Raw genomic sequence first — 23,539 nt, forward strand, 5'->3', positions numbered from 1 at the left:
TGGGGTCCAGATATAAGCAAAGGAAACCACACAGAAGGAAAGAGCAATGCCCAGGCCAGCAAGCCACAGCATGACTGTAGCTGTCTCTGCGATAGCCTCCATAGTCTTGGAGGAAGAGGGCGGACCAACCTTATTGTTCCTTGCATGTATTCTGACTCCAGAGCGAGTAGGCTAGTGCTGGGATCTGAAAACAGCTGAGATGGTGATAAAGCCTCTCTCTTGCACAAACCAGGCAGCCTGACTGGCAGGTCCCCTGATGTCTGCAGGCTGGTGCCTGGGTGGTTTCTAACTCCATTCTCTGCTGCCAAGAGGGCAACCTGATGTCATATAGGTACCTTGAAGGCCCTTCCCTCTGCCCGGCAAGGCGCCTTAGAAGGAACTCTGGGCTCTGGCCAGGCTGATCTGCTTTGACTCAAAGGCAGCCTGAACCTTACCCGAAGCCCGGGCAGGGAAGCCCTGGCAGCACCCCTACTCCCATTCCCGCTTTAACGAAGGGGCCCTCCCGGAGTTTGGAACCTGGCTGTTCCTGACCTATAGGTTTCTGTTATTCCTTAGGGTCCTCTGGGGGATGTTTAGACCCCAGGTAACAACCATGGGGACAGTTAAGTTCTCAGGGCAACAGAACAGTGGTAGCGGGTAGTGGGGTACTGCTCCTCCGGTACCCGCAGCCCTACTCCTTTTGGAGATTCGCTCCCATATCCAAGTTTAGTTTCTTTCCCTGCGTCCTGCAAGCAAGGCTGGGTAGAGATCTGTAACGTGCAGTGGCCTTCATCTGGGTAGCTGCGACAGCTGCCTGGGGCACCGGTCAGGCTAGAACCCGGTTCTTCCTTCTGGGTCTCTGTATTATCCAGGAGAGCTGCGGCTGCGGTGGGGAGATCCTTGCCTTCCTTTCCGCCCTGACCGCAGACAGCTTTGGCTAGCCTGCCTCTCCTGGTGGCACCTTAAGCTCTGAACACCTGTCCTCCTGTCGTCACATCCCAGGCAGGCATCCCTAGCCACAGGACAGCACTACCTCACATCCCGAAACCTCCCTCTTTTTTATAGAGACACGCCCTCATTTTTCATCCCTCTCCCACCCAGCCTCACACTAAGAGCCACCTAGGTCTGTCATCCACACTGTCCTCCGAAAACCTTCGTCATCCTTCAGGACCCTCAAATCTGCTCGGTGGTGGGCCGGAACCTCTTTCCCTCCCTTTGGGGCTCGCTGGCTTCTCAGCATCTTCCCCCTCCCTTCCCTTCCTCCCTCCCGACAGCCCCGAGCTCGACCACCGCCCCAGGGTTGCGCAGCCCGCCAGGGTATCCCCCAGGCCGGCATCGGGAGCCTCAGGTTCTCCTTCCCCGGGTCTGGTCGCGCGCGGGGTCCCCGGGGGACCCCCCCCCGCCACCGCCACCGCAGCCGCGTGCTCCTTTGTGCGGCCGATCAGCGCGCGGGCGGCGCTGCGTCAAGGCGGAGGCGCATCGGCACGGCCCCACGCGCACTCCCGCGCGCGGCCCCCGGGAGCGGCAGGAAGGAGGCGGCGCGCGGAGGCGGGAGGCGCAGAACCCAATCGCTGATCCCCCGGCCGCGGCGCCGCCTCCGCCATTGCTGCACGCGAGAGCGGGCGACGCGGAGCCTCGGAGCGCGCTCGGAGCCCAGACTTGCCGGAGCCGGGCGTGGGGTGAGTGCGGGTGGGGAGCGGGGCGGGCGGCCGAGCATCTCTCACGTTGAGGGCCTCCTCGGGAGACGCGCAGGAAGCCAGCGCCGCGGGACTGGGGACGCATCCGGAAAGGCTGGGCACGGGTGGCGTCCCCTAGCCTGGCTGTGCTGAGCCCTGCCCTCTGCGGGATGGGAGTCTAGAAATGCCCATCAGTACACAGCCTGGAGACCCTGATCGGCTGCGACCGCCGCGTCCCTGCCACCTCTCTCGGGAGACCAGGCGGCGGGGACAGCGGACGCAGGGACAGCGGACGCAGGGACAGCGGGTGGGTGTGCGGAGTCCTCCTGTCTGTGCCCCGCCCCGCCCCTGCTGCCGCTCGCCCTGACCCCCACCCGGCCCTCCCTCCTCAGGCCGCAGCCTCCTGTCTTTCGCAACCATGGTGAAGTTGGGCAACAATTTCGCAGAGAAGGGCACCAAGCAGCCACTGCTGGAGGATGGCTTCGACACCATTCCCCTGATGACGCCCCTCGATGTCAACCAGCTGCAGTTCCCACCCCCGGATAAGGTATGAGCTCCCGACATTCCCGCGCTGCTGGGTGTGCACCCCTAAATCTTCGACTGCAACCGAAACAAAAGAAACGCCTTGTGCGTTGGGGGTGAGAGATGGGGGCGGGCTCAGCCTAGAGGAGGAAGACAGGGCAAGCACAATGTACTCTCGCGATTCTGGGCTGGGTGATGCTGGAGACCCCCTGCCTTAGATGACACCTTCGTCTTGGCAAGATTCCTTAGTGGAAGGTCCCCTCTTGATTTTGGGGGAGTCTTATGAGGAGCGATGCTTGTTGGTACAGGAGTCTGGGGTGAGCCCAGGGAGCAGGTCCTTGTGCCTTTTGAGGTGGTACGGGTTCAGCTCCAATTGCCTTACTGTGTGTGTGCTCAGGAATAGAGCCTCTTTCTTTGTTCCTTTTGTGAAATCCCCAGATCTGAGCTCCGGCTCACCAGTACTAGTGGAACCAGGACCATCTTTACCGTGATGCATTTTTTTTTTTTTTTGACTTAAAGACTCCCCTCTTGAGTACTACATCCAGTGGGGTATCATTGGTCCATAAATATATTTTCAAGCCATAACATTTAAAAGCAAATTCTATCCTTAAAGTAGAAGGTAGCATTGCAACACTCTAATGTAAAACCACACGCCCTGCATCTACAGTCCCTACACACAAAGGAGCTTGCTCACTATTCCCACATGCTTTTACATTTATTGTCTTAGTTCGTTCTGAGAAAGAGGCTCTGACTCCCAGCTCTGCATTCACTGGGCAGTAGTAGAATGGGTTGTAGGAAGGATCTGCAGTGGGTCTTCTTTCATCCCCAAACTTAGCTTCCCAAAGTGGTTTTGTTCCCTTAATTCTATTGTCTGTTTTTTTTGGGGTGTGTGTGTGTGTGTGTGTGTGACATGGGAGCAGGGAAGGGACTGGTTGCAGGTGTTTTCATTTAAGAAGGGGAGATCAGCTGGTCATAGCTGTGCACCCCACACCACAGCTGTTGGCCCAGGCTGGCCTTCATAGGATGAGCAGGGCTGTTGAGTCTTTGGCCCATGGTGGGTGTCAGGACTCGGTCCCGAGTACCCCTACCCCTCCTGCCTTGATACACCCAGCCAAGGAGCTATGTGTCCTGAAGCGGCACCTCTATCAGGTGATTACCTCTACTTGGCCCAAGCCTCTTCTTTTGCCCTTAATATGTTCCATTCCAGTATTGCCTGGCATGGTCGGCCACAAGGAGGAGGGCTTCAGGCAGGTCCCACATTCTGCCAACCAGTCCTGTTGCTCAGGGTTAGGCTAGGTGGCTCTGTAAGGTACTGAGTCACTCTACTCTTGGGGTAACTGATGAGGATGCTCCAGAAAAAGGGTATTCCTGTGGGAACAGGTCCTTGAGTTAGAAGGCTTCCAAAGTCACATCGAAGAAGACAGATTCTCAGAGTTCACCAAATGCACCCAAGGTCATTGTGCTGAAGGTCACTGGCCTCTGGGGTAGGGAAGTTTCTAGCCTTGTTACTTATTCCACTCTGCTTCTAGTTGGACACCTCTCACACTTGACAAGATTCAGGGAGGTGGGGGATGTGACTTCTGAGTGCCAGAAAATGCACTAGTGCCGAGGGCTGCCAGTCACATCAGGAGCAGCCTTGCCTGACATTCCTTAGGAACACTTGCCGTACCTGGCACTGTTCCGTACACTTCCTAGGCTGAACTTCAACATGCCCACATTGCTGCAAGGCAACCTCCACCATTGCCCTCATCTGACGAGACCTAGCAAAGAAGGCCTACAGAGTTTTAAAGGACCTGTCCAAGGTCACCTGTCAGTTAGTGGTAGATGCAGATTGAATTCAGGTGGCCTAGATGTCCTCACCCTCACAGTTCTGGATGATACAGGCCTTCTGCCCTCCAGGTTATGGATAAGACACAAAGAAGCCTTCCGTATTCATGGTCAGGGGAAGTGGCCCCAAATGTATGCTCAAGGTCACAAGGCTACATGGGTGCAGCTGGGATGTGAGGATGGCAGGGCGGTGCTCAGTGCTGCCTTGGGAAGGTGATGCCTTCAGGGGTGCATACCCCTCTATCTACTGCAGGAGAATGGCATGCCAGGAGTGAAGCCTGACAGCACACACTGAAGCTCAGGGCTCTCTGGCTCAATGCCAGGCATTGGCCCCTTTCTCCCCTATAACCTCTGGAGGCTGGCTCCACAGGTCAGGGCTGGAATGGAGAATTCTCTAGTCATTTGCCTGGGGCCTGTCCAGAGTCACTCAGTCCCACTGTCAGGGCAAGTGGGTGTCTTCCAAACCATGGAAACAACAAAGGACATACTCCCTCCAGGAGAAGTGTATGGGGAGGGGGTTCTCTCCTGTCCCATAGCCACTACTGGACACCTGCTCTGGGGAGAGTTTGGGGATCAGAGGTGAGTAACTCCTTGACCTCACTCTCCCTATTCAAGGGAATCAGAGAGGCAATGGAGCCCTGACAGAAGCAGAGCTGGGGAGGCCAAGAGAGGAATGTCCCTATAGGGTGCAGCATGGGGTCCCAGGTAGGTGTGAAGTTGGCAGGGCTTCAGGGAAGTTTGTACAGGGCAGATGTTTCCAGGTTCACATGGTGGGGGGGGGGACCCTTCAGCGCTGTGCAGTCTAAGAGGCTTCCCAGGGCAGTTTATTCCCAGGCCCTAGCTCTTAGGTGCTACTCAGTTGTGTTCAGGTCTTCTCCAGTAACACATATGTCCAGCAGGTGGGCAGCACAGAAAAGCCAGTAGGAAAGAAGAGGTGTCCTCCCCACTCTCTGGACCAGGGTTCTGCTGTAATGGGTATCCGAGTGGTCTGCCAGCCATTAGTCCCATGGCCTTGGCCGGTGAACATCACTTCTCTGTTCCCCGGTTCTGCATTTGTCCTGGGATTGCTCTAGGACCATGGATAGGCAATGTATCTGAAAGGGCCTGCATGGAGAGTTCTCAGTGGAAGCTGCTCTCACTGCCTGGAGGAATGGTGGGTATCTTTGAACTTGTTTTTTTTTTGTTTGTTTGTTTGTCTTGTTTCATTTTGTTTTTTTGAGATAGGGTTTCTCTGTGTAGCTTTGCGCCTTTCCTGGAACTTTACTCTGTAGACCAGGCTGGCCTCGAACTCACAGAGATCCGCCTGGCTCTGCCTCCCGAGTGCTGGGATTAAAGGCGTGGGCCACCACCGCCCGGCTTTGAACTTGACAGTCCCAGGTTCACCTGCCTAGGGCAGATGTGTCTGAGCACATCAGGCTCATCACTAACCATGTGCCTCTCTGTTTCCTGGCTAAGGTTGTTGTGAAAACTAAAACTGAGTATGAACCTGACCGCAAGAAAGGGAAAGCGCGTCCTCCCAAGATAGCGGAGTTCACCGTCAGCATCACCGAGGGTGTCACCGAGAGGTTTAAGGTGAGTGGTCGCAGGCTGAGCTGCCGTCTTTAGGTCAGGAGGCATCTGCCAGGCTGCGGAGAGGTCTTTTTAGAGGGACAGGAACAGATGCGATTCCACTTATCCAGGCCGTGAAAGCCCAACTGCTTCTAGCTCCCAACCTGGAGGCTCTCTGGGTAGGTTTTTTTTTTTTCCTTCCTTCCCTCCTTCCTTTTTTTTTTTTTAAAGAATTTTCCTTTTTCTTTGCTTCATCCTCCAAAATAATCATATATCATTTATTTTTATAACAGGGAAAAACCACCCATGAACTTCCCTTTAGGCAAAGGCAATAAATGTGAGCAAACATTTGCCAAACATCAAAAGATTCGCCTCACAGTTTCAGGAAGGAAGCAGAAGGCCTGAGGTACTATACCCATCCAGGCAGAGCTTTGTGTCATGCCCCTTGACCCTCAGTGCCTATGCAAGCTCCTCTAAGGGCTGATGCCTGAACAGGGTACTCCTCTCCTACATCCCATCTCATGAGGGTAGAGAGGGGACTGCAGACTCATTGGTCCCAGCTCTCTTGGTGGAGCTGTGACCAGAGTTTGGATGCAAAGCCCATGTGTTCAACTTCCAATCCTTCTTTACTTCCTGTTACCTCTGGTGATGGCTTCGGAAAAGGGTGAAATTCCAGTGAGCCCTGGTGGGAGGAGCCTTCCTCACAGCAAGGGTGTGTGTCCTCTAAAGTGGTATCTGCTCAGGGGTAAGCTGGGATGTTGGTATTCTTGAAACCTCACTCTTTAGGAAAGATGTAGGAGAAAATAAAATGGTGACCATCGCCCAGATTCAAATGGGGTTAGTTGGAAGACATCCTCAGACCTTGAATAGTGGCCCTGTATGTATGGATGATCATTTTCACAGAGATATATGAGCAATCTATTCATGGGTGTGGGGGCACATACTCACCCACTCTCAGCACATTGCAGAGCATCTGTATTATCTCCTGCTTAATTCTTGGGTGATAGTGGGAACTACAGAAGATGGACTTGGGAACCAACCCCAGTTCATAGCTGCAAGGGAATCCAGAAGAGCAGAGTGTCTTCATGGAGTATTGAGTACAAATCTCTTCTGCTTCCTGTTGCTTCTCACTGCTGTCCAAGTCTGCCTGGTACAGTGGGTTCCATGGATGTCACTATCCTCTGTGCCCCTGGTGTATGCTTGTAGTAGCTCATTTGAACCTCCCAGCCTCCTTCCTCCTTGCTAGTAACAGGTACTGCTTTCCAAATAGGGGTCTGCAGTGAAAAGGTACAGAAGTCTGTGTCTGCATTTCTGTGGGTATGGAAGGGTGTCAGGCATGCCGAGCTGCTTTTCCTGGCTCAGGGGTTGACTGTTAACATGATTGAGGTTCGTGGCCAGTATTAAGACGGATTAACGTGAGGTCAGCATCTCTGTTCCACTCTGGGATCAGCATGGTTGTCCTCTGTTGCCATTCTTGGCCCATCAGCATCATGGGCACTTGAGATCAGGTGCAGGATCAGACGTGAATGTCAGAGCAACACTGTCTGAATGTCATCTTGCCTGAGCATGCCCTGGTTTCTCATGTCTGATTGGATGTTTGTCCCCATCACCAGCTTAGGTCAGTGAGTAGTGTGGTACCCAAATATCTTCTCCATCTGTTGAATGTGTCTGTGTGTCAGGCTCTGTCCCCTCTGGTGTTCTTGGTTTGTGTTTTTCTCACATGCTCACCTGAGGCAGGTCCCTAGATCCCTTGCCTAAGGCACAGGTGACGCACATTTGGCCCCAGGGCCCTAGGCCGTCATGGCTGGGCCTCTGTGCGGTTACCTGGTTTCTGTTGCCCAGAACCGTGGGGCTCAGAAGACCCAGGAAGACCTCAGACAATCTCTACGCTCCCAGTGGGCAGGCTGCGGGTGCCAGGAGGCTTGCTTCACCTCTCTTGCTGTCTCTGGGTGTCTGGGAAGGTATTGGACACAGTGGGGGCCCACTAGGGGCTTGCTCTACACTGCAGTATTGCCTGGTCTCACACACAGCTGTCAGGGTTTCCCTAAGCCTAGCTTCTGTGCCTCCTTTAGGACTTACCCTCAGGATGGCTAGGACTCCCCTCATCTCTCATTCTAAAACCAGTACCTGAACGCCCATGACCTGAGCTCCAGCCCCAGGCAGGAATCTATCCCCCTCTCTCCTTCCCTACTGAGGATCCCAGAGATGCACTTACCCCAAGTTCCTGTTGCCCTCTACCAGGAGGTGGTACTTCCAGAAGCAAGCTTTGTATCTTGAGTCCACATACGCTTCAGGAAGTAGGATGCTATCATAGTTCTCTCCGTGTTAGTTGGGGAGACTGAAACAGAGCTTGGGCTCAGGAAGCCTGCTCTTGGGTTGTGGCGTTAGAGGCCACAGTTTTACAACAGATGTCTCCCCACACCCCTTTTCTCTGTTGACTCAAACCCTGTTCCAGAACTACCACTGCTGCCTTGTACCCCACAGAACCCAGGTCCCTTTCCTACTCCAGCAGCCGAGCCAGATGATACCCCTGACAGTGTCTTTTTTTCCTCTTAAGTCTTGCTTCTGTGTCCGTCTAGCCCCACCCCCTAGCTGTCCCCTTTTAAGAAGCTGGGCTAGCCTACACCTCTCTCTGGGCATGGGCCCTGTGATCTCTGCTATCCCAAGCAGGTACTGAAGAGTGGTCTCAGGAAGCAAAGGCCCCTTGACCTGGCTCGTGTCTTTGAAAAGGAAACCAGGCCACAGGAGCCCCCTGAGACATGAATATTGGCTAAAAATGAAGGTGTAGGGCTTGTGCGCAGACAGCATTTAGGAGCAGCCATGGCAGCACTGCCGGAGTCCTCGATACCATCGCTCTGGCGCTTACTGCACTCAGTAAGAACGGGCTAAGTAAATGAGTGACTCATCCATCATTCTGGTGGACTCCTGTGGAGGGGGCTTGGCACAGTTTCCACAGGGTGTCCCTGTGGGCTCCTTAACAGCAGGCCGCTCTCCTGAACTAGCCTTCTTACTGGGTCAGGGCTGAGTATGTGCTCACTTGACAGTTGTCATAGGGTCAGCAGATGACCAGCTAGAGGCCTCAGTCAGGAAATGGCAGAAGCAGGGTAGGATCGCTAGGAGAGCAGCCTCCTGGGGCACTGAGGCGGACTCAGAGGGATGACCCATGTTCTAAGGGTGTCCCTTGCATTTGTCAGCTCTGAGCTGCTTCAGAACCAGAAAATGTTAGTTCCACAGGGTTCCACCCAGGTGACAGGCATTTTAGCCAGCTCTGCAGTTGGATCGATGTCTCCTGAGGTTCTACGCTTTTCTTCTTGGTGCACGGTCTGGCACAACAGCAGAGACATTTGAAGGGCTCGAGCCCTTTGGAAATGCTGAGAGTGTCTACCCTTCTGGAAAGTTCTCTTGGCCTCTAAGATTTAATGACAGTTTCTGCGTCCGTGAGTGCACACATACAATGTGGCTGTTGTGCAGAGCATCAGCTGGTTAAAGGTTTGGGGTCGTTTCTGAACATGGGGGTTTAGGGGAAAGAACAGGATGTCTGGAATCAGGGACCCACCCCCTGACCCTCCCACCAGGGATTAGTCACAGTGGTGGCAGGAACAGTACACTGTTCTGATGGTGATTCGGTTCTTTTCCTCTACATGTGTATAAATCCGGGGAAGGAGATCCTACCACAACAGATGAGTTTTGTGCACCCATGAGCCTCTTTGTTCTTTATCTGTATTGTTAAGGTGTGCCCATCTCTCTTAACTTCGGAGCGCACCCTTGAAAGCAAGTGTCTTTTTGGATATTACATTGTGGTTATCACTGGAGGATTAATCTCTTAGCTGCAAGGTTGCTAGGTTGGTTGCTAGGTAACAGCTGGTGGTGGGGGGAAGGAGGGGCTTTGTAAGGTTGCTACACAGGGATAGCAGGATGAATCACCGCTGTGGCAGCCAAAAGCCTAGGCTTCCAGTGAGGCTTGAGTCAACGGGGAGAGCAGCCATTTCATTAATCGGAGGTGTTTTTACACCGAGAGTAAGTGCAGACTAGGATGTTGCTCAAGTGAACTAAACCTAAACATTAAAACCAAACCAAACCAAAACCCTGTGCTTTCCCACTTGTGCGGGCAGTGTGTAATGGGCTGCTGGGTCTGCTTCTTAATGTCCTGGAAGATGGATGCTCCACAGTGAGGCAGGCTCAGGGAGGGCTCTGCCAGCATTCTCTTTGGCTCTTTATGCTTTGTGGCTTCAGGATGAAGAGGGCTGCCTGAGGTCACACACACCCTCCAGTTAAGGGTTTTGTGATGGAGCCACACCCCTCTCTGGTACCACCACCCCTCTAGCCTTGAGAAGTTCTAAGGCCAGCCTTGCACATGACCACCTTTCAAGGTCAGGGAAAAGCGGGAGGATATCTTAGGAGAGGCCACTTAAGGATGGTCCTCCAAGCTGGCAGTCGATGCCGCGGTGGAGGTGTCCCTTGGCAGGCTGTTGCAAATGATGCTGTGGGTGGTTTGTTTCTTTTTCTCGAATCCTTAATGACCTTGAGCTTCCTGTGCGCCTGCTTTCCACATTCTCTAATAATCCCCATGGCAGGTTCTAAGTCACACTTATTAACTGTTTATAAACGGCGATGCAATTTTCCTACATCCAGTAGAGAGTGTGTGTGGGGGTCTTCGTTCATGGTGGTGACAGAGACCGTAGAAACTTGTTTAAATACCCTGATGACCTGCAGCTGGGACCACCCACGTCTGCAGCTGTGGAACCTGCAGATTCTGGGTCCAGCTATGGAGTGAGGGCTTCATCCTGGCTCAGGTAAAACATAGGCTGAATCACCTTGGGGTATATGTCTGTGTTCTCGTCCGTGTAGTACCTAAAATATTTAGCTCTGTAAACACTTGGAGGTTTCAGGATTCAGTCTCTGATTTTTTTTCCCTTCCCTGTACTGCATTAGTCAGCAAAAGGCTCCTTTCCTTTCCCCTCCCTGAGGGATGGAGGACCGAGACTGTAAGTGCCATCGACCTGCTCGGCCTGGGCCCTTCGTGAGCCTTGTTTTTCTTGCCCTTGGTGGCAGCATCAGACCACTAGCCTTACTATTCTCATTAAGGAGTAGCCCCAAGGTCAGTCTGTTAACGGATGAAGACAGGACTCAGGCCCACATCCTGGACACTGACCCTGTTGGTGTGATTAGGAGTGGCGCTCCTGCTGTACTTGGTGGGGATCCTGCTGGTTCCTGCCTAGAGGGAAGTGCTGGGAGAAGAGGGTGGTAGTCAGTGCCTTGACAGTTGGATGACAATAACCCATGCATAAACTGTGACACTAAACTGTGAAAGGCTAAGTGGGCACTGAACAGTAATCGACAACCAAGCTCCATCTAAGCACCAAGGATGCCCCTTTCCTGCTTCACTGGGGTCAACCTGAGCCCCCTCTCCTCTTCATCTTCACTGGGGTGACCCTGAGCCCCCTCCCCTCACTGGGTCACACTCTATGAGTCTGCCCAAGCCAGAGCAGCCCTGGGCAGGAGGTCCCAGGATCTGAGGAGAGTTTTTTTGGAAAGGTACAGACTGTGTCCCTGGGTGAGACTGGGGAGGAGAGGGGGCTCAGGGTGACTCAATTGAACAGGAAAAGGGGCATCCTTGGTGCTTAGACCAAACTCAGACTCTTGCCTCCCTCCTCTGGTCCATTAAAAATAGTGGTAAAATACATACACAAAACTCACCATTTCAAAGTACAGTTTAGTGACATTAAACAGTCAGCAAGTTGCCAACTGTCATACTGTCTAGAACATTTTATTATCTCAGAGGCTGACCCAGACACATCACACAGTGAGTGCCCCACCCCCCAAGGTCCCCAGCAGCCTCTGATCTATTTTCTGCCCCTTTAGATGTCTGTCTTCTGGACATATCACAGAACAGATACACAGATACATGGTGCAGCCTTTCATATCTGACTTTTGCTCAGCATCACATTGTCAACATTCATTTGTTGTAGCATGTATCAGCACTTTGTTCCTTTTGAGGGCCAAGTAATATTCTGTTGTATGGACATACCACATTTTTTTTCTCCACTCAGCCCTTTTTGGACTCCATCTTTTGGCAACTGGGCAGTGTTTCTTTGCATAAACCTTTGTTTGAAGACCTGTTTTTCTTTTCTGTAGGTAAACACACAAGAGTAGGATTGCTGGTTGCCATGGTAATTTTTATATTTTATGTGTTGTAGAACTGCCATTGCTTCCTATATTAGGGCCACCATTTTTCAAGCAGCAGTGACCGGGTTCCAGTGTTGCCTCTGCATTGCCAGCACTTGGTACAGCCATTACAGTGGGCGTGACATGGCTTCTCCTTGTGATATATGTTGCATTTCCCTGATGCTTGGCAACACTGACCTGTTTCCTGGGATCTTGCCACACCAAGGACTGGTCTAGACTCCAACTCCAGTCAGCTGGTTCATGTTTCCACTCCTTCCAGGTCATGATGCTGCAGCCACCATGTTTCTGATACCGCAGTCCTCACTGCTCTTCACCTCCCTTTTCTCACCTCCCAATGAACTCTATCCCTTGGGACCGATGCTCCTCCAGGAGGTCTCCAGAGTAATCAGAGCCGCCTCTGTGTCCTGCCTCTCCTGTGGCACTTCTTACTTGACTGTTCTAAGTGACACCAGGGTGATGCAGTGGAACTGTATGGCTGCTCAGCCAACTCTTGGGATGGACACTTTGGGTAGCTAATGTCAGATCCCCTGAGAAGGTTCCTCATGACTTGGGATTCCTAAGATGGGAGAAAGTAGGACTTTCTGAGTTTGAGGCACTTTGGTCTCAACGGGCCCCTTCATAAAGGAGATGAGAAAAGAAAATGGTGACAAGCTTGGTCTAAAGACAAGTCTAGTCAGTCTGTTCTACTCTCCTTGTTACGTTTTCCCTCCGATTTGACACACATTTGTCTGATTTGAAAACCACAGCAGTAGGTGGGCTTCTCGGCAAGGTCTGCAATTCCAGTCAAGTGTGAGGCTGAGGCAGGAGGACTGCCATTTCATGGCCAGCCTGGGCAACTTAATGAGGCCTTGTCTCAAAATAAAAAATGGGCCCAAGCACTGTATCCCCCGTGTCTGGTAGAGAAATTGGCCCAGAAGGCAGCTCTTTGTAAGTCAACTCGTTTCTGATCAGGGGACTCTCTAGGTTTTGTCCCTGGTTCCAGAGAAGGGTGGGAGTCACCCTGTCTGGAAGCCTGTGGCTCTCTAGGCCTCCCCAGGTCACGAAGGGAAAAGCAACCCTGGGTACAGCTCCATCCTGTGTGAGAACATTTATTTAATAAAACCAAAATGCCAGTACCCTTGCAAGCCATGTTCATGCTGTGTCAGCTGAGTGGACAGTTCTTGGGTTTGCTCTAGGTGCCAGAGGCCTGCTTAGTAAGTACTCATTTGGAGTCAGGCTGTGTGCCAGCCTGCCCTGAGGTGGGGCTCCAGGGCATCTGTGTGCCAGCCTGCCCTGAGGTGGGGCTCCAGGGCATCTGTGTGCCAGCCTGCCCTGAGGTGGGGCTCCAGGGCATCTGTGTGCCAGCCTGCCCTGAGGTGGGGCTCCAGGGCATCTGTGAGCCAGCCTGCCCTGAGGTGGGGCTCCAGGGCATCTGTGTGCCAGCCTGCCCTGTGGAGGGGCTCCAGGGCATCTGTGTGCCAGCCTGCCCTGAGGTGGGGCTCCAGGGCATCTGTGTGCCAGCCTGCCCTGAGGTGGGGCTCCAGGGCATCTGTTCCTTGCCTGCTTCTGCACCTTCACTTACTTCCTGGCTCGAGGTGCCTCTCCCCACATCCCAGTCTCTGTTTTCGGTCCCCGAGTCACCCTGACTCTCTTAAGAGGACATCCCTGAGTGTCATTCGTGAGTCACATCCACCTTTTTCTTGAGACCAGGTTTCATTCTGACCTGGAAATCACTGGTTATACTTTGTTGGGTGGTTATATCCTCCTGTCTATCTCCACAGTACTGGTTGTCCTCTGGCCTCCACACACACAATAAAGAACCAACAACTAGATCTCCAGTGCTGTTTCAGTAACACAAGTTGGACTGAGAACCTTGGAACTTACCAAGGCTCTTGAGATAGCAAAATGAGAAGACACAGCCTGAAGTCTGGGGTACCTGCAGAGGAAGTGGGGGGGGGAACTCTCTTCAAGGGAGGTGAGCCAGGCCTGTGCTCCTTAACACAAGTCCTGTGGCTGCCCCAACAAGGCACCACAAAGGAGGGGAACCCCAGAGGCATGTTCTCAGGTTTCTGGAGGCAAAGGAAGTCTGAAGTTGAAGTGTCTGTGGGCCATGCTGCCTCTGAAGTCCTGTTGTGTTGTGGAGTTATGCCATCGCTGGGGCCGCGTGGCTAGAGAGGCATTCATTATTCCAGCCCGTCTGCATGTAGTGTCTGCTAGTGTGTGTCTCTGCCTCATTTTCTTTTCTTGTAAGGACACTGGTCAGACTTGACAAGCGCCCATGCTAATGACCTCACCTTAAGACAACCCACATGCAAAGGCTTGAACTTCTGATCCTCCTGAAGTGCCTGGGTTACAGGTGTGCAGCACCTCCAGAGCACAGCCCTGTGGGCAGGGATGGTGTGAGAAGAGGCATGTGGCTGGATCCCTGCCAGGCAGTGTTTCTGGGTGAGGTGGCCTGGGTTGAGATCCTGCTCTGCCATCTGTGGGACCCCGAGAAAGCCAAGGAATAGACAGTGGTTCTAAGAGCAGTAATGAGTCTCACTCCCTTGGTGTTCAGTGTTTAGAAGGTTGTCACTCCTGGACCCTCCCACCAGCTCTGGCAGTGGCCTCTCTGGACCTAGCACTGCCAGAGAAGGTGGCTGTCACTGGACATCCTGGATGATACCCCTTCTTTTTCCTACACGTTAGCTCCCTTCTTCATCAAGAGCCACACTCAGTTCCCAGGGCCAGATGTTTATGTGCTTTCTATCTGCTGTAGCTGCCAACAGACTCTCGCCAATGTCACCACTCCCCATGGGTGCCTTGAGCCCTGAGACTGAGACCGCATGGTTCACCGTGTCTGCCCCTGTAGCACGCATGAGCTCTATGCACAACACAGGTTCTTCAGATGGATTGGTGGCAGCGTTAGTGATGGGTCACCTAAGCAGAATAAAGTGGAGCAGAAAGATCCAGAGATGGGGGACAGTTCCTGGCTGCTGGGGTGGGCGGTAGGAAGCCAGCAGTGACTCCCATACTGGTGCCCATGGTACCTGGGCCACATGCTGGCTCCTAGGGTCTGTCCAGGGATCCTGAACCATTCCCATGCTTCTCCACCTCACTCCTCTCTCACCTCATGACATGCTTTTGCCCCTTCCATATTCCCCAACAGCCAGGCAGACATCTCCAGGCCCAAATCTAGCAACATCTTGTGGTGTTTGACCTCTGTTACTTGTACATCTGTGAGCCACGTCTCACCTACACTATCGTAGCTTTGTGCCTACCTAGTGCTGGGCATTCTAATGAGCCGCTTATGCCCTAAGGAAACCCAAACGTAAGTCTCTGTCCTCAGAACACTATAGAGGGCAGAGGTTGAGGACAGAGCTCCTGTTTCTCTTATGTGGTTTCAACATGAGGGTAGCCTGGGGTCCGAGTGACAGTGTCCTCGCACTGAGACCGGTGCCCAGAGAGATCTGTGGAGCAGCTGTTCCCTAGATGACAGGTGCTCAGCTCTGTAAGTCGGGGCCCTGAATGCAGCCCAGCTCCACTTCTCTGTCAAGTGTCCAAGTTGCCTGGGAGCCATGTGGCCATTAGCGAGGCCTTCTTGTGTCTGTGCACAGAGCTTTCCACCTGTCTGTCACCTGTTCCGCAGCCCCATCGTGTCCTCTGCCTCTTCCCACAGGTCTCTGTGCTGGTTCTCTTTGCCCTGGCCTTCCTCACCTGTGTCGTCTTCCTGGTCGTCTACAAGGTGTACAAGTATGACCGCTCCTGCCCTGATGGGTTTGTCTTGAAGGTAAGGCCTTAGCCCCCTGGGGGTGCCTTGGGCCCCCTTCCCTCCACAATCCTAGGGCCCTATAGCAGTAGGGCCTTGGCTGTGTACTGCAGTGGGAGGGTCCTCACTGAAGGCCCTGCCTGGGCAGCCAGGCAAGGAGGCTGAAGGCACCAGAGGGTCACTGTGAAGAGAACCCCTGGCTTATCCCTGGGGAAGAGTCCCCTTGGTGCAGAAGTGCCAGCTGATACTTCCCTCCAGGACCTGGTGGGGGTGGAAGACAGTGATCAAGAGAAAGGCCGTGCCCCAAGCCACACAAAGGGGCCCTCCTGCCTACAGGCTGCTCTTGGGCTCTCCTGCGGGTTCCACCGCAGGGGCCATGTTGGCATCTGGACTTTATGTGCACATGGAAATGTTCTCTCCGCTTCTGTGCCTCCTTCCCACGAGCCTGCTGTTGGCACAGATGCATTTACACCACAGGACGGAGGACCAGAGGACCGAGGAAGCGAAACCGAGGGAGGGAAGATGGGGTGGAGGCAGGAGATGGAGCAGAGCAGAGGTGTGGCCCACTCGCTCCGGGTTTCCATGGCCCCTCACTCGTGTCTGGGTCTGCGCTTTCCAGCTGATGGAAACTGGTCCTGGGCAGGATTTGGCACTGTTGAAGGGGAGATAGAGCAGGCACTGAATGTGTGTGCTAGCCCAAATGGCTCGTGGATCTTTGCTGGCTGGCTGGGTCTGGGTTTTGCTGAGGCAAAACTTCAGTTCCCTGGCAGAGCAAGTTAGAAGAGCTGGGAGTTCACATACCCCAGCCAGGACCTCCTCCTCCTCCATTTACACCACGAGGTCCTTCAGGGCTTCTGACTTTCAGCCCTTCCCTCCTCCTGCAGCGATTGTGGGTACCTGCCACCGTAGACAACTCTGGTTGCTCAGGGTGCTAGGCTACAGTCAGGAGCAACCGATGCAAGGACCGCTTCCTGAAGCCCTTCTGGTTCAAGAAACATGAGGCAGGCAGGCATGTACATACTGAGTGAGGAGGACTTGGCATGGAGTATGCGGGTCTGCCCTTTCTAGAAGGTGGTCCACACTGGGGCAGCTTCTGGAGCAAGCATGGGGCAGAGTAGGAGACGGAGTGCTGAGAGTAGCAGGCAGACTGGGGTGTGCTTGGTGGGAGGGTGGCCCAGGTACAGCCAGGTCGTACACTGCTCAGCACCCTGAGTGCCTAGCAAAGGCCCCAGGAAAAGGAGTGTGATGAGGATAATTCCTTGGGTCACCTGGAAGTTGGGAGAGGCAGGCAGGAGCTGATGGAGGAGGCTGCCACAGTGGGGCTGGAAAGACGGTCTGGATGGCAGACACATGTGAGAGGCAGACCAGGATGGCAGTGGATGGACAGGAAGACTGAATTAAGCAGGCCAGGAGGGACGGAAGGGGAGGACCTGGCCCAAAGCTGGGTGACTCAGAGGCTGATATAGGAAGCAGTGGTGCCTCTGTGAGAAACAGGATAGGCAAGGGACAGCTCCCTACTGCAGCCATTGTTCACAGATGACAGGCCAGCACTCCACTAAACACAGAGCTCTCCTGGGTTTCCTGTCTTGCCCATTGTTTCTGGTCTGGGGCAGGTCCCTGCCCAGCGCAAGAGGCTAAAACTGCTGGCTCCATTTGGCAAACCCAAGTGCTGTGGGAGAAGCTGGTGCAGAGGGGTGATGATGAAGATGAAGGCCGGGATCCAGGCTGAGTTCAGATCAGATTCCTGGCAGTGTGGAGGGGACTCAGGATCTGCATGGATAAAAGGCCCTACAGGGCTTGCAGTCCTCAGCCCCTTGGGAATTCAGAAGCTCATAGGCAGCTCTGCAAGTGCGCTGCTGTGGGCTTGTACAGTTTCCACTAGTGTCCACTTAATGGCGGTGGGAGTTGGTGGTCTGGATGATACAGCTAGGAGGTGTAAGGTGCTGGGTGGGGGAGGCTTTCCTCCTTCCATGCTCAGGCATATGCACATTCCACATCTACTTGAGGGATGGTTGCGAGGGCTGTGACCCATATTCACCCTGGATGCACCCAGAGGGCCTAAGGGGGTGTGTGTCTCCTCCTTTTTACCAATGGGAAACAGGGTTCAGAGGCTCCTGATCATGCCCAAGGTCATGCCCTTCAGTTCCTTCAACTCTTCGGCATACACCTTTTAGAAGCCTCTTTAAGTGTACCAGCTGAGCCCTGGGAATCTGGCTGGATAGGATGCCGGGGGGGGGGGGACCCCAGAAGCCTGAGTCCTACCAAGAAGCCCTCTTGCCACAGCCAAATGGCCCAAGCTGAGGAGTGTGTGGAGGCAGGTAAAAGCAGAGTCAGGGTGGTGATGTGTGCCTTCAATCCTTGCCCTCAGATGGAAGCAGCCTGGGCCATAGCGAGACCCTGTCCACACTCTGCAGTGACCTAGCCCAGGCCATATGACAGTCATGCTCCTTCCAAGACACCCCGATAGGTGACCTAGGCTTCGTATTTTATTTCTTTTACCACATGGGTATAGACTGAACACCCGTGCCCCAGCTCCTTCTGCGGTTCGTGACACCATCGACCCCTCAGAGGGCCTCTCAGCGTCTTTTGGTGGCTGTGTTATATGGGAGGTGTCAGACACCACCTGCTGTCCTCTCTCAGCCAGGCGTCTGGAGGGCAGGGCCATGTCCTCGCTGCCCTTAGATGCCCCCCCCCCCCCCCCCCCCCCCCGCGCCTGCTCCAGGCAGTCGCTGCTCCTCAGGTCCTGGTTGCATGCAAAGCTCTAGCAGGGTCCTGTGCTGGGTGCCAGGCTGCACGGGAGTAAGATGGTAACTGCAGCCTTCCCCCACTTCCCCAAGGAGCCGCGAGGGATACGTGGAGGACAGAGTGAGGGTGGCGGTGCAGGCTAGAGGAGCGTGGTCAGCTGTAGAGTCCCAGCTGGCCCGCACAGCCATTTCCTTCTGCGGTGCGGGGGTTCCTTGCACCAAGCTGGCTGTACTCTGGAGGGTTCTTGGAACGTTTCGTCTTTTCTGTTTATCACCTTTGGCCACACCCTGGCTTCTTTCTGAGCTGTCCCACGCTGACTTCTTTCTGAGCTGCCCCACGCTGACTTCTTTCTGAGCTGTCCCACACTGACTTTTACCCTTACAACAAAAGCAGCCAGGCTGTGTGGCACATTCGCTCCATTTTAAAGATGAGGGGACTAAGGCTCTGAAAAGAGCACATGAGATCTCAGCTGGGGCTGGGGCCTGGCCCTAAAGCTAGGCTCTGTCTGTAGCCAGGGCTATCCCCTGAAGTGCTGCACCAAGGGCAGGGTACCTAAGAACCCTCCATTGCTTTGGGCCTCTTCTGAACTAGCTGTCAGCACTCCCGGGAGCCTGCTGGTGTTTCTAAGCTTTACACTTCAGGATCTAGTGAGCTGCTAAGGAGACCCCAGTCTCCACAGGCAAGGGCTGAGCCTTTACATCATTAGCTACCTCCCCAGTGATGGAGGCACTTCTGAGGGGAGAGGCACAAGGGGTGGCAGCCCAGAAAAGAAGATGGCCATGAGGCTGGAGCCACCTGTTCGTATTTTCACAGGCTCCTGAGTGCTCACTGGGCCCTGCCTGCACTGCGCTGTTCTCGTCTTACCATTCATCACCTTCCTAGACCCCACAGTGAGGACCGCAAGCCCTGCATGCTGGCCGCTCTACCAGGATTCTTTATTTACCGCCATCTTCCCCTCCTGGAAAGGCCAGTCGACCCTGCTGAGTGACCAGCAGGGCTAAGTTAACCAGCACCCATGGCTTAGGCTCTGTGTGGGTTCTTAGGCACCTGCTGACCACTGCCCACAGTCCGGGCCCTGTACCTGGAGCAGGCTCTGTGTGGGAGGGGTCCTTAGGAGAGAGGGCTCACTCTGAAAGAGCAGGACCCACCCCCCCAAGTAGCTTCCAGATCTGCCCACATGGCTGCTCTCCATGCTCCAGCCTCCTTTCTCCATCAGCATACTTGATGCTCAGCCCTGTTACACCAAGCAGCAGCAGCAGCAGCAGAGCAACGTCAAGTGAGGCAGGCTTCAGAGGGTGAGAGTACATCCCAGCTGCAGTGGCCTTTGGCTGAGCAAGACCAAACACCTGGGAGGCCAGGGTAATGGCTTGTCTTCCTCTTTTGGGAAAGGGTCTCCCCCTGACCCTGGCACCAGGGATTACTGGAGTGCCATCCTCTCATGCTCCCACTGTGCAGGCCCGAGCCACCCTGAGTGCTGTACCCCTACCTCTGAGGGTTGGGGGGGGGGCAGGAAAACCAGGAAGCATAGGTGGTTAAGCTGAGTTGGCCTGCACTCCTGAGGCCATGTGTGCCAAGGCAGGGACTTAATAGTACTATCTGGACCGTACATGCCAGTGGCTGATACTGGAAAACACCAAGTTGGACCCACTGTCCTCGGGATGGAGACAATGGAAAGGTCTGTTTCATAGTCTGTATGTCCTTGAGCTGGGTGGGGAATCAGGGATTGACCCCCTGGAAGGGTAGCCCAGTGTGTGGTGGTGGACGACGCTGACTGGAGGTCCCAGCTGCAACTGTGTTCTCATGCTTGGGTGGTTCTCAAATCTGCTTCAGCAAGCTTCTTCACCTCTCTGGACTCCACTTTCCCACCTATAAAATGGACTGAGTGGCATGAACCTCACAGTGAGAGAATTGGCCTGAAAAGCACAGACCTGGCGTAGGCAAGAGGGAAGCCTGCATGTGGGTGCACACTGCTGTCCACTTCTTTCAGGGAAGAGGGAGGGAAGAAGGCTTGAGAGCCACAGGACATTCTCTAGGGTAGGGAACCCAATTGGATTGCCCTATGAACCTGCCCTTGGCATTCAGACTCAGCCGAGAGGAAGTTCCCAGGAGCTCCTCCTCCCTGATATCTTGGGCTACCTGCCCACTACACTGGAGAGCTAGCCTGGGGTTGAGGATGGAGACACTAGGTCATCCAAGAGAACAACTGAGCATTGTGTCATAGGGTGAAAACCGGAAGGGCTCTCTTCTAACAGGAGTGGGTCTTGGACTGTGGCCTTGGCTGGGATGCTGGACTCACACTCCTCAGGGAGACACTTGAAATACAGATGGACTCAGCACAGATCTGCTAAGCCACTCTGGGCTCCACCCAGAGATGAATATATGGGTTTAAAACTCCCAGATAATGGGTGGTCACCAAGGGCTCCACCTCTGACTCAACTGTGGGGTCTCACGTTCCTATCCCAGCAGGCTTGGTGATAGCATGCTTCGGGTGGCTAGCCACAAGTAACAGTCACTTCAACAGGGTGGGAAGCTTACTGCTGGTCTCAGAGTCCAAACTGGAAGGCAGTACAAGGACTCACTCATCTGGAGCTCTGGCTCCATCTTTCCCTGCCCCGTGGCTCTTGAGGTTTTGTTCTCTGGGCAGTCGGAGCCGGTTGAGAAGGGGAGATGTGGACACTGGAGGGACACAGCTGCTCTCTGGGAGCCAGCCCCAGAGCTGCTTGTTACAACCGTTCAGATTCTCTTGGCTCGAGGTTAGTCACGGCCTTAGAGGGCTCTAGGCAGGTTAGTCACCGGCTGCCACACCAGCCGCACGGCTCAGCTCAGAGGATAACTTGCAGGAGCTGGTTCTCTCCTCCTACCATGCAGGTCCTGGGGATTGAACTAGTGTTGGCAACATCTTTACCCACTGAGCCAATTCACTGGCCCCCAAGAAAGCCTTCCTTGGTGCTCCTCCTCTTATTTCAGGTGGATTGTCTGTAGACATGTCAAAAGTGTCCTTGCTTCTAATAGATGAATAGCCAAGGTCAATCAGCCAATTAGAGACTTGGTGAAGGGAGGCACGCGGCCTGTTCCCTCTAACCTGGGAGCCCAGGTGCCCGTTGCAGCACAGCCAATCTTTAAGACGGCTATGCCCTCGCAGGGCAGGCCCCTTCATCTGTCCATTGTTAGTGTTTGTTTAGCATTTATTCCTGTAAGCTCAGAGAAGATGCTTAGGGGCCATTGCGGGGATACTCACTGCAGACACACGCTGGCACCCCCTGTATCTCCACGGCCTCCTGTCTTACAGAACACCCAGTGCATTCCAGAAGGCTTGGAGAGCTACTACACGGAGCAAGACTCCAGTGCCCGGGAGAAATTTTACACTGTTATAAACCACTACAACCTGGCCAAGCAGAGTATCACACGCTCCGTGTCACCATGGATGTCAGTTCTGTCAGAAGAGAAGCTGTCGGAACAGGAGACCGAAGCTGCGGAGAAGTCAGCTTAGCGAGCTGGGCGGGTTCCTTACAATGTGTCACTTGAAGGCAACAAAGGGACTTTGAGGGACATTTCATTAAATATAATTACCGATAATTTAGAGGTTACTCATTTACGGTGCAATTGCTTCTGTTTGCTAATGCTGCTTTGCAAATAAAACTTGCTGCGGACCACCCACAGGCATAGAAACCAGCGCATCTCAGCATTGCTTAGAGAGCTTGAGGCCACTGTCCATGCTGAGGAGTCTTCATTCAGCTCCTTCACTGGGATTCACTGGATGCCGTCCAAAGAGAACTGACACTGGCTATGCCAGGGGTCTGGCCATCAGAGCAGTGCGTTTGGTGGGTTTCTTTTTTCTTTTATGCCCCTTTGCTATCTGCAGACCTCCCTCCATAGCCATATCTAGAGTGATCCCGTGCTTTGCTGGCAGCAGTGCCAGCTGCCAAGATGCACTGTTAAGTGGCACAGAGAAGGGAAGTGTGCGCTACAATGCAGCCCCGCCAGCCCCTGCCAGGGCACTTCTGGGAGGTTCTCTTTGGTATGTGCACTAAGCAGAGTACAAGGATGGGGTGGGAGGAGCTGGCTCTGGGCCAAGGGTTGCAGAGCCTGTTTTCCTGTGGGTGGGCGGGCTGTCTGCTGGTGATGTGCTAGATAGGAAGAAGCCCCACCGGCCCTTTTCTTTCCTGTTATGAATATGTTTGCACGTACAGCCCTGTAATGCAGGCGATTTTGGTTTTTCGTTTTATTAGCTGGGTGGGCAAAGTGAAAATGTAATTTTGGGTAAGCCAAGGCTATTTAGCTTTTAATCTGTGAACAGATGTGACTCCTGTGCTGTGAGAAAGGGGCAGGATGGCTGGTGGGGGGCTGATGTGGCACCTTGCAAAGAGAATATTTGAGTCCACAATCTTTGTAAGAAAAGTATGTTTATGTTTCAATCTGAATCTTGACATTAAAGTATATGTTTACAAAATCACCAGTAGGTAAACTAAATGTGTAAGACAATTAAATAGAAAAAGCTATTCATGGTTGTTTTCTTCCGTGTTCTCAGACTGTGTTGTTTCCAGTGGGCATGTCAGAAGTTTTAATGTTCCTTAGTAGGTCAGAAATAAATGGCAAATAGTTGGAGATCCTTTGTGAACAAGCACAGTGACCACCGTCAGCTACACTGTTGTTTCCTGAGGTGTGCTACTGAGACAAAATACTTTACTGTTGGAGTGTTCCGAAACAAAGACCCTGAGCTCAGCACAGGGTGGGGGTGGGGGATCCACACAGTCACATGTTTGAAGGGCGTTGGGAAGCTGTGAGGAATGCATGAAGAGCAATAAGCGTGCCAAAGCTTGTCCTGCACAGGATCTGACTCAGTGACCACGGAGTCGAGCAGTAGCAGCAGCAGCAGCAGCAGCAGCAGCAGCAGCACCTCACCCACTGTCAATCCCCCAATGTAACTTCTCACGTTCACTCAGCAAATAAAGAGCTCGTGGGTACCTGAGCCGCACACTGGACTGTCTGTACTCATGCGCTTCAGCACGAATTGGGTGACACCAGGATAGTCTGCACAGATGCAGGCCGTGTGCTGTACACTTCCAGTTCTCAGTAGGCAACCCCGTGGCCTCTTCTAGATACGCAGGAACAAGGGCAGAAGGCCCGCTCTTCTGAAATCCACACCTTTCTTGGAACACGAGCTTCTAGGACCCAGAGGCAGGAAACCAGGCTTCACATGCCCTGGGCCCTGCTTTGCTGTTCACATGCTGGGAGCCAGGGCAGGAGAGAGGTCTAGTGGAGGGCACCAGAGTCTGCCTGTCCAGCCAGGTGGCAGCCAGCGCTGCTCAGTGGAGACTCACTGACTGCA

At 53.7% G+C, this 23,539-nt stretch overlaps 1 protein-coding gene across 2 annotated transcripts; it reads left to right on the top strand.

Annotated features, from left to right (window-relative positions):
• Nucleotides 1-1,498: 1,498 nt before the first annotated feature.
• Nucleotides 1,499-22,709, top strand: Nsg1 (neuronal vesicle trafficking associated 1). Of its 2 annotated transcripts, none has more exons than XM_052736049.1 (5): nucleotides 1,499-1,658; nucleotides 2,048-2,202; nucleotides 5,460-5,576; nucleotides 15,376-15,486; nucleotides 21,500-22,709. In XM_052736049.1, exons 2-5 carry the CDS (start codon nucleotides 2,074-2,076, stop codon nucleotides 21,698-21,700), a joined length of 558 nt encoding a protein of 185 aa, XP_052592009.1. In that variant the 5' UTR covers nucleotides 1,499-1,658; nucleotides 2,048-2,073; the 3' UTR covers nucleotides 21,701-22,709. The 2 variants fall into 2 exon arrangements, with proteins under 2 accessions (XP_052592009.1, XP_052592008.1); XM_052736048.1 differs by lacking the exon at nucleotides 1,499-1,658 and adding an exon at nucleotides 1,812-1,962.
• The last annotated feature ends 830 nt before the right edge of the window (nucleotides 22,710-23,539 follow it).

Source organism: Peromyscus californicus, unplaced genomic scaffold, assembly GCF_007827085.1.
Source record: "Peromyscus californicus insignis strain IS unplaced genomic scaffold, ASM782708v3 Scaffold_13__1_contigs__length_99412109, whole genome shotgun sequence".
In the NCBI taxonomy this organism is placed as follows: domain Eukaryota; kingdom Metazoa; phylum Chordata; class Mammalia; order Rodentia; family Cricetidae; genus Peromyscus; species Peromyscus californicus.

Coding starts and splice junctions, on each gene's coding strand:
- Nsg1 (XM_052736049.1), top strand. CDS start 2,074: ATGGTGAAGTTGGGCAACAATTTCGCAGAGAAGGGCACCAAGCAGCCA. Junction 2,203..5,459: donor AGTTCCCACCCCCGGATAAG/GTATGAGCTCCC, acceptor TTCCTGGCTAAG/GTTGTTGTGAAAACTAAAAC. Junction 15,487..21,499: donor CTGATGGGTTTGTCTTGAAG/GTAAGGCCTTAG, acceptor CCTGTCTTACAG/AACACCCAGTGCATTCCAGA.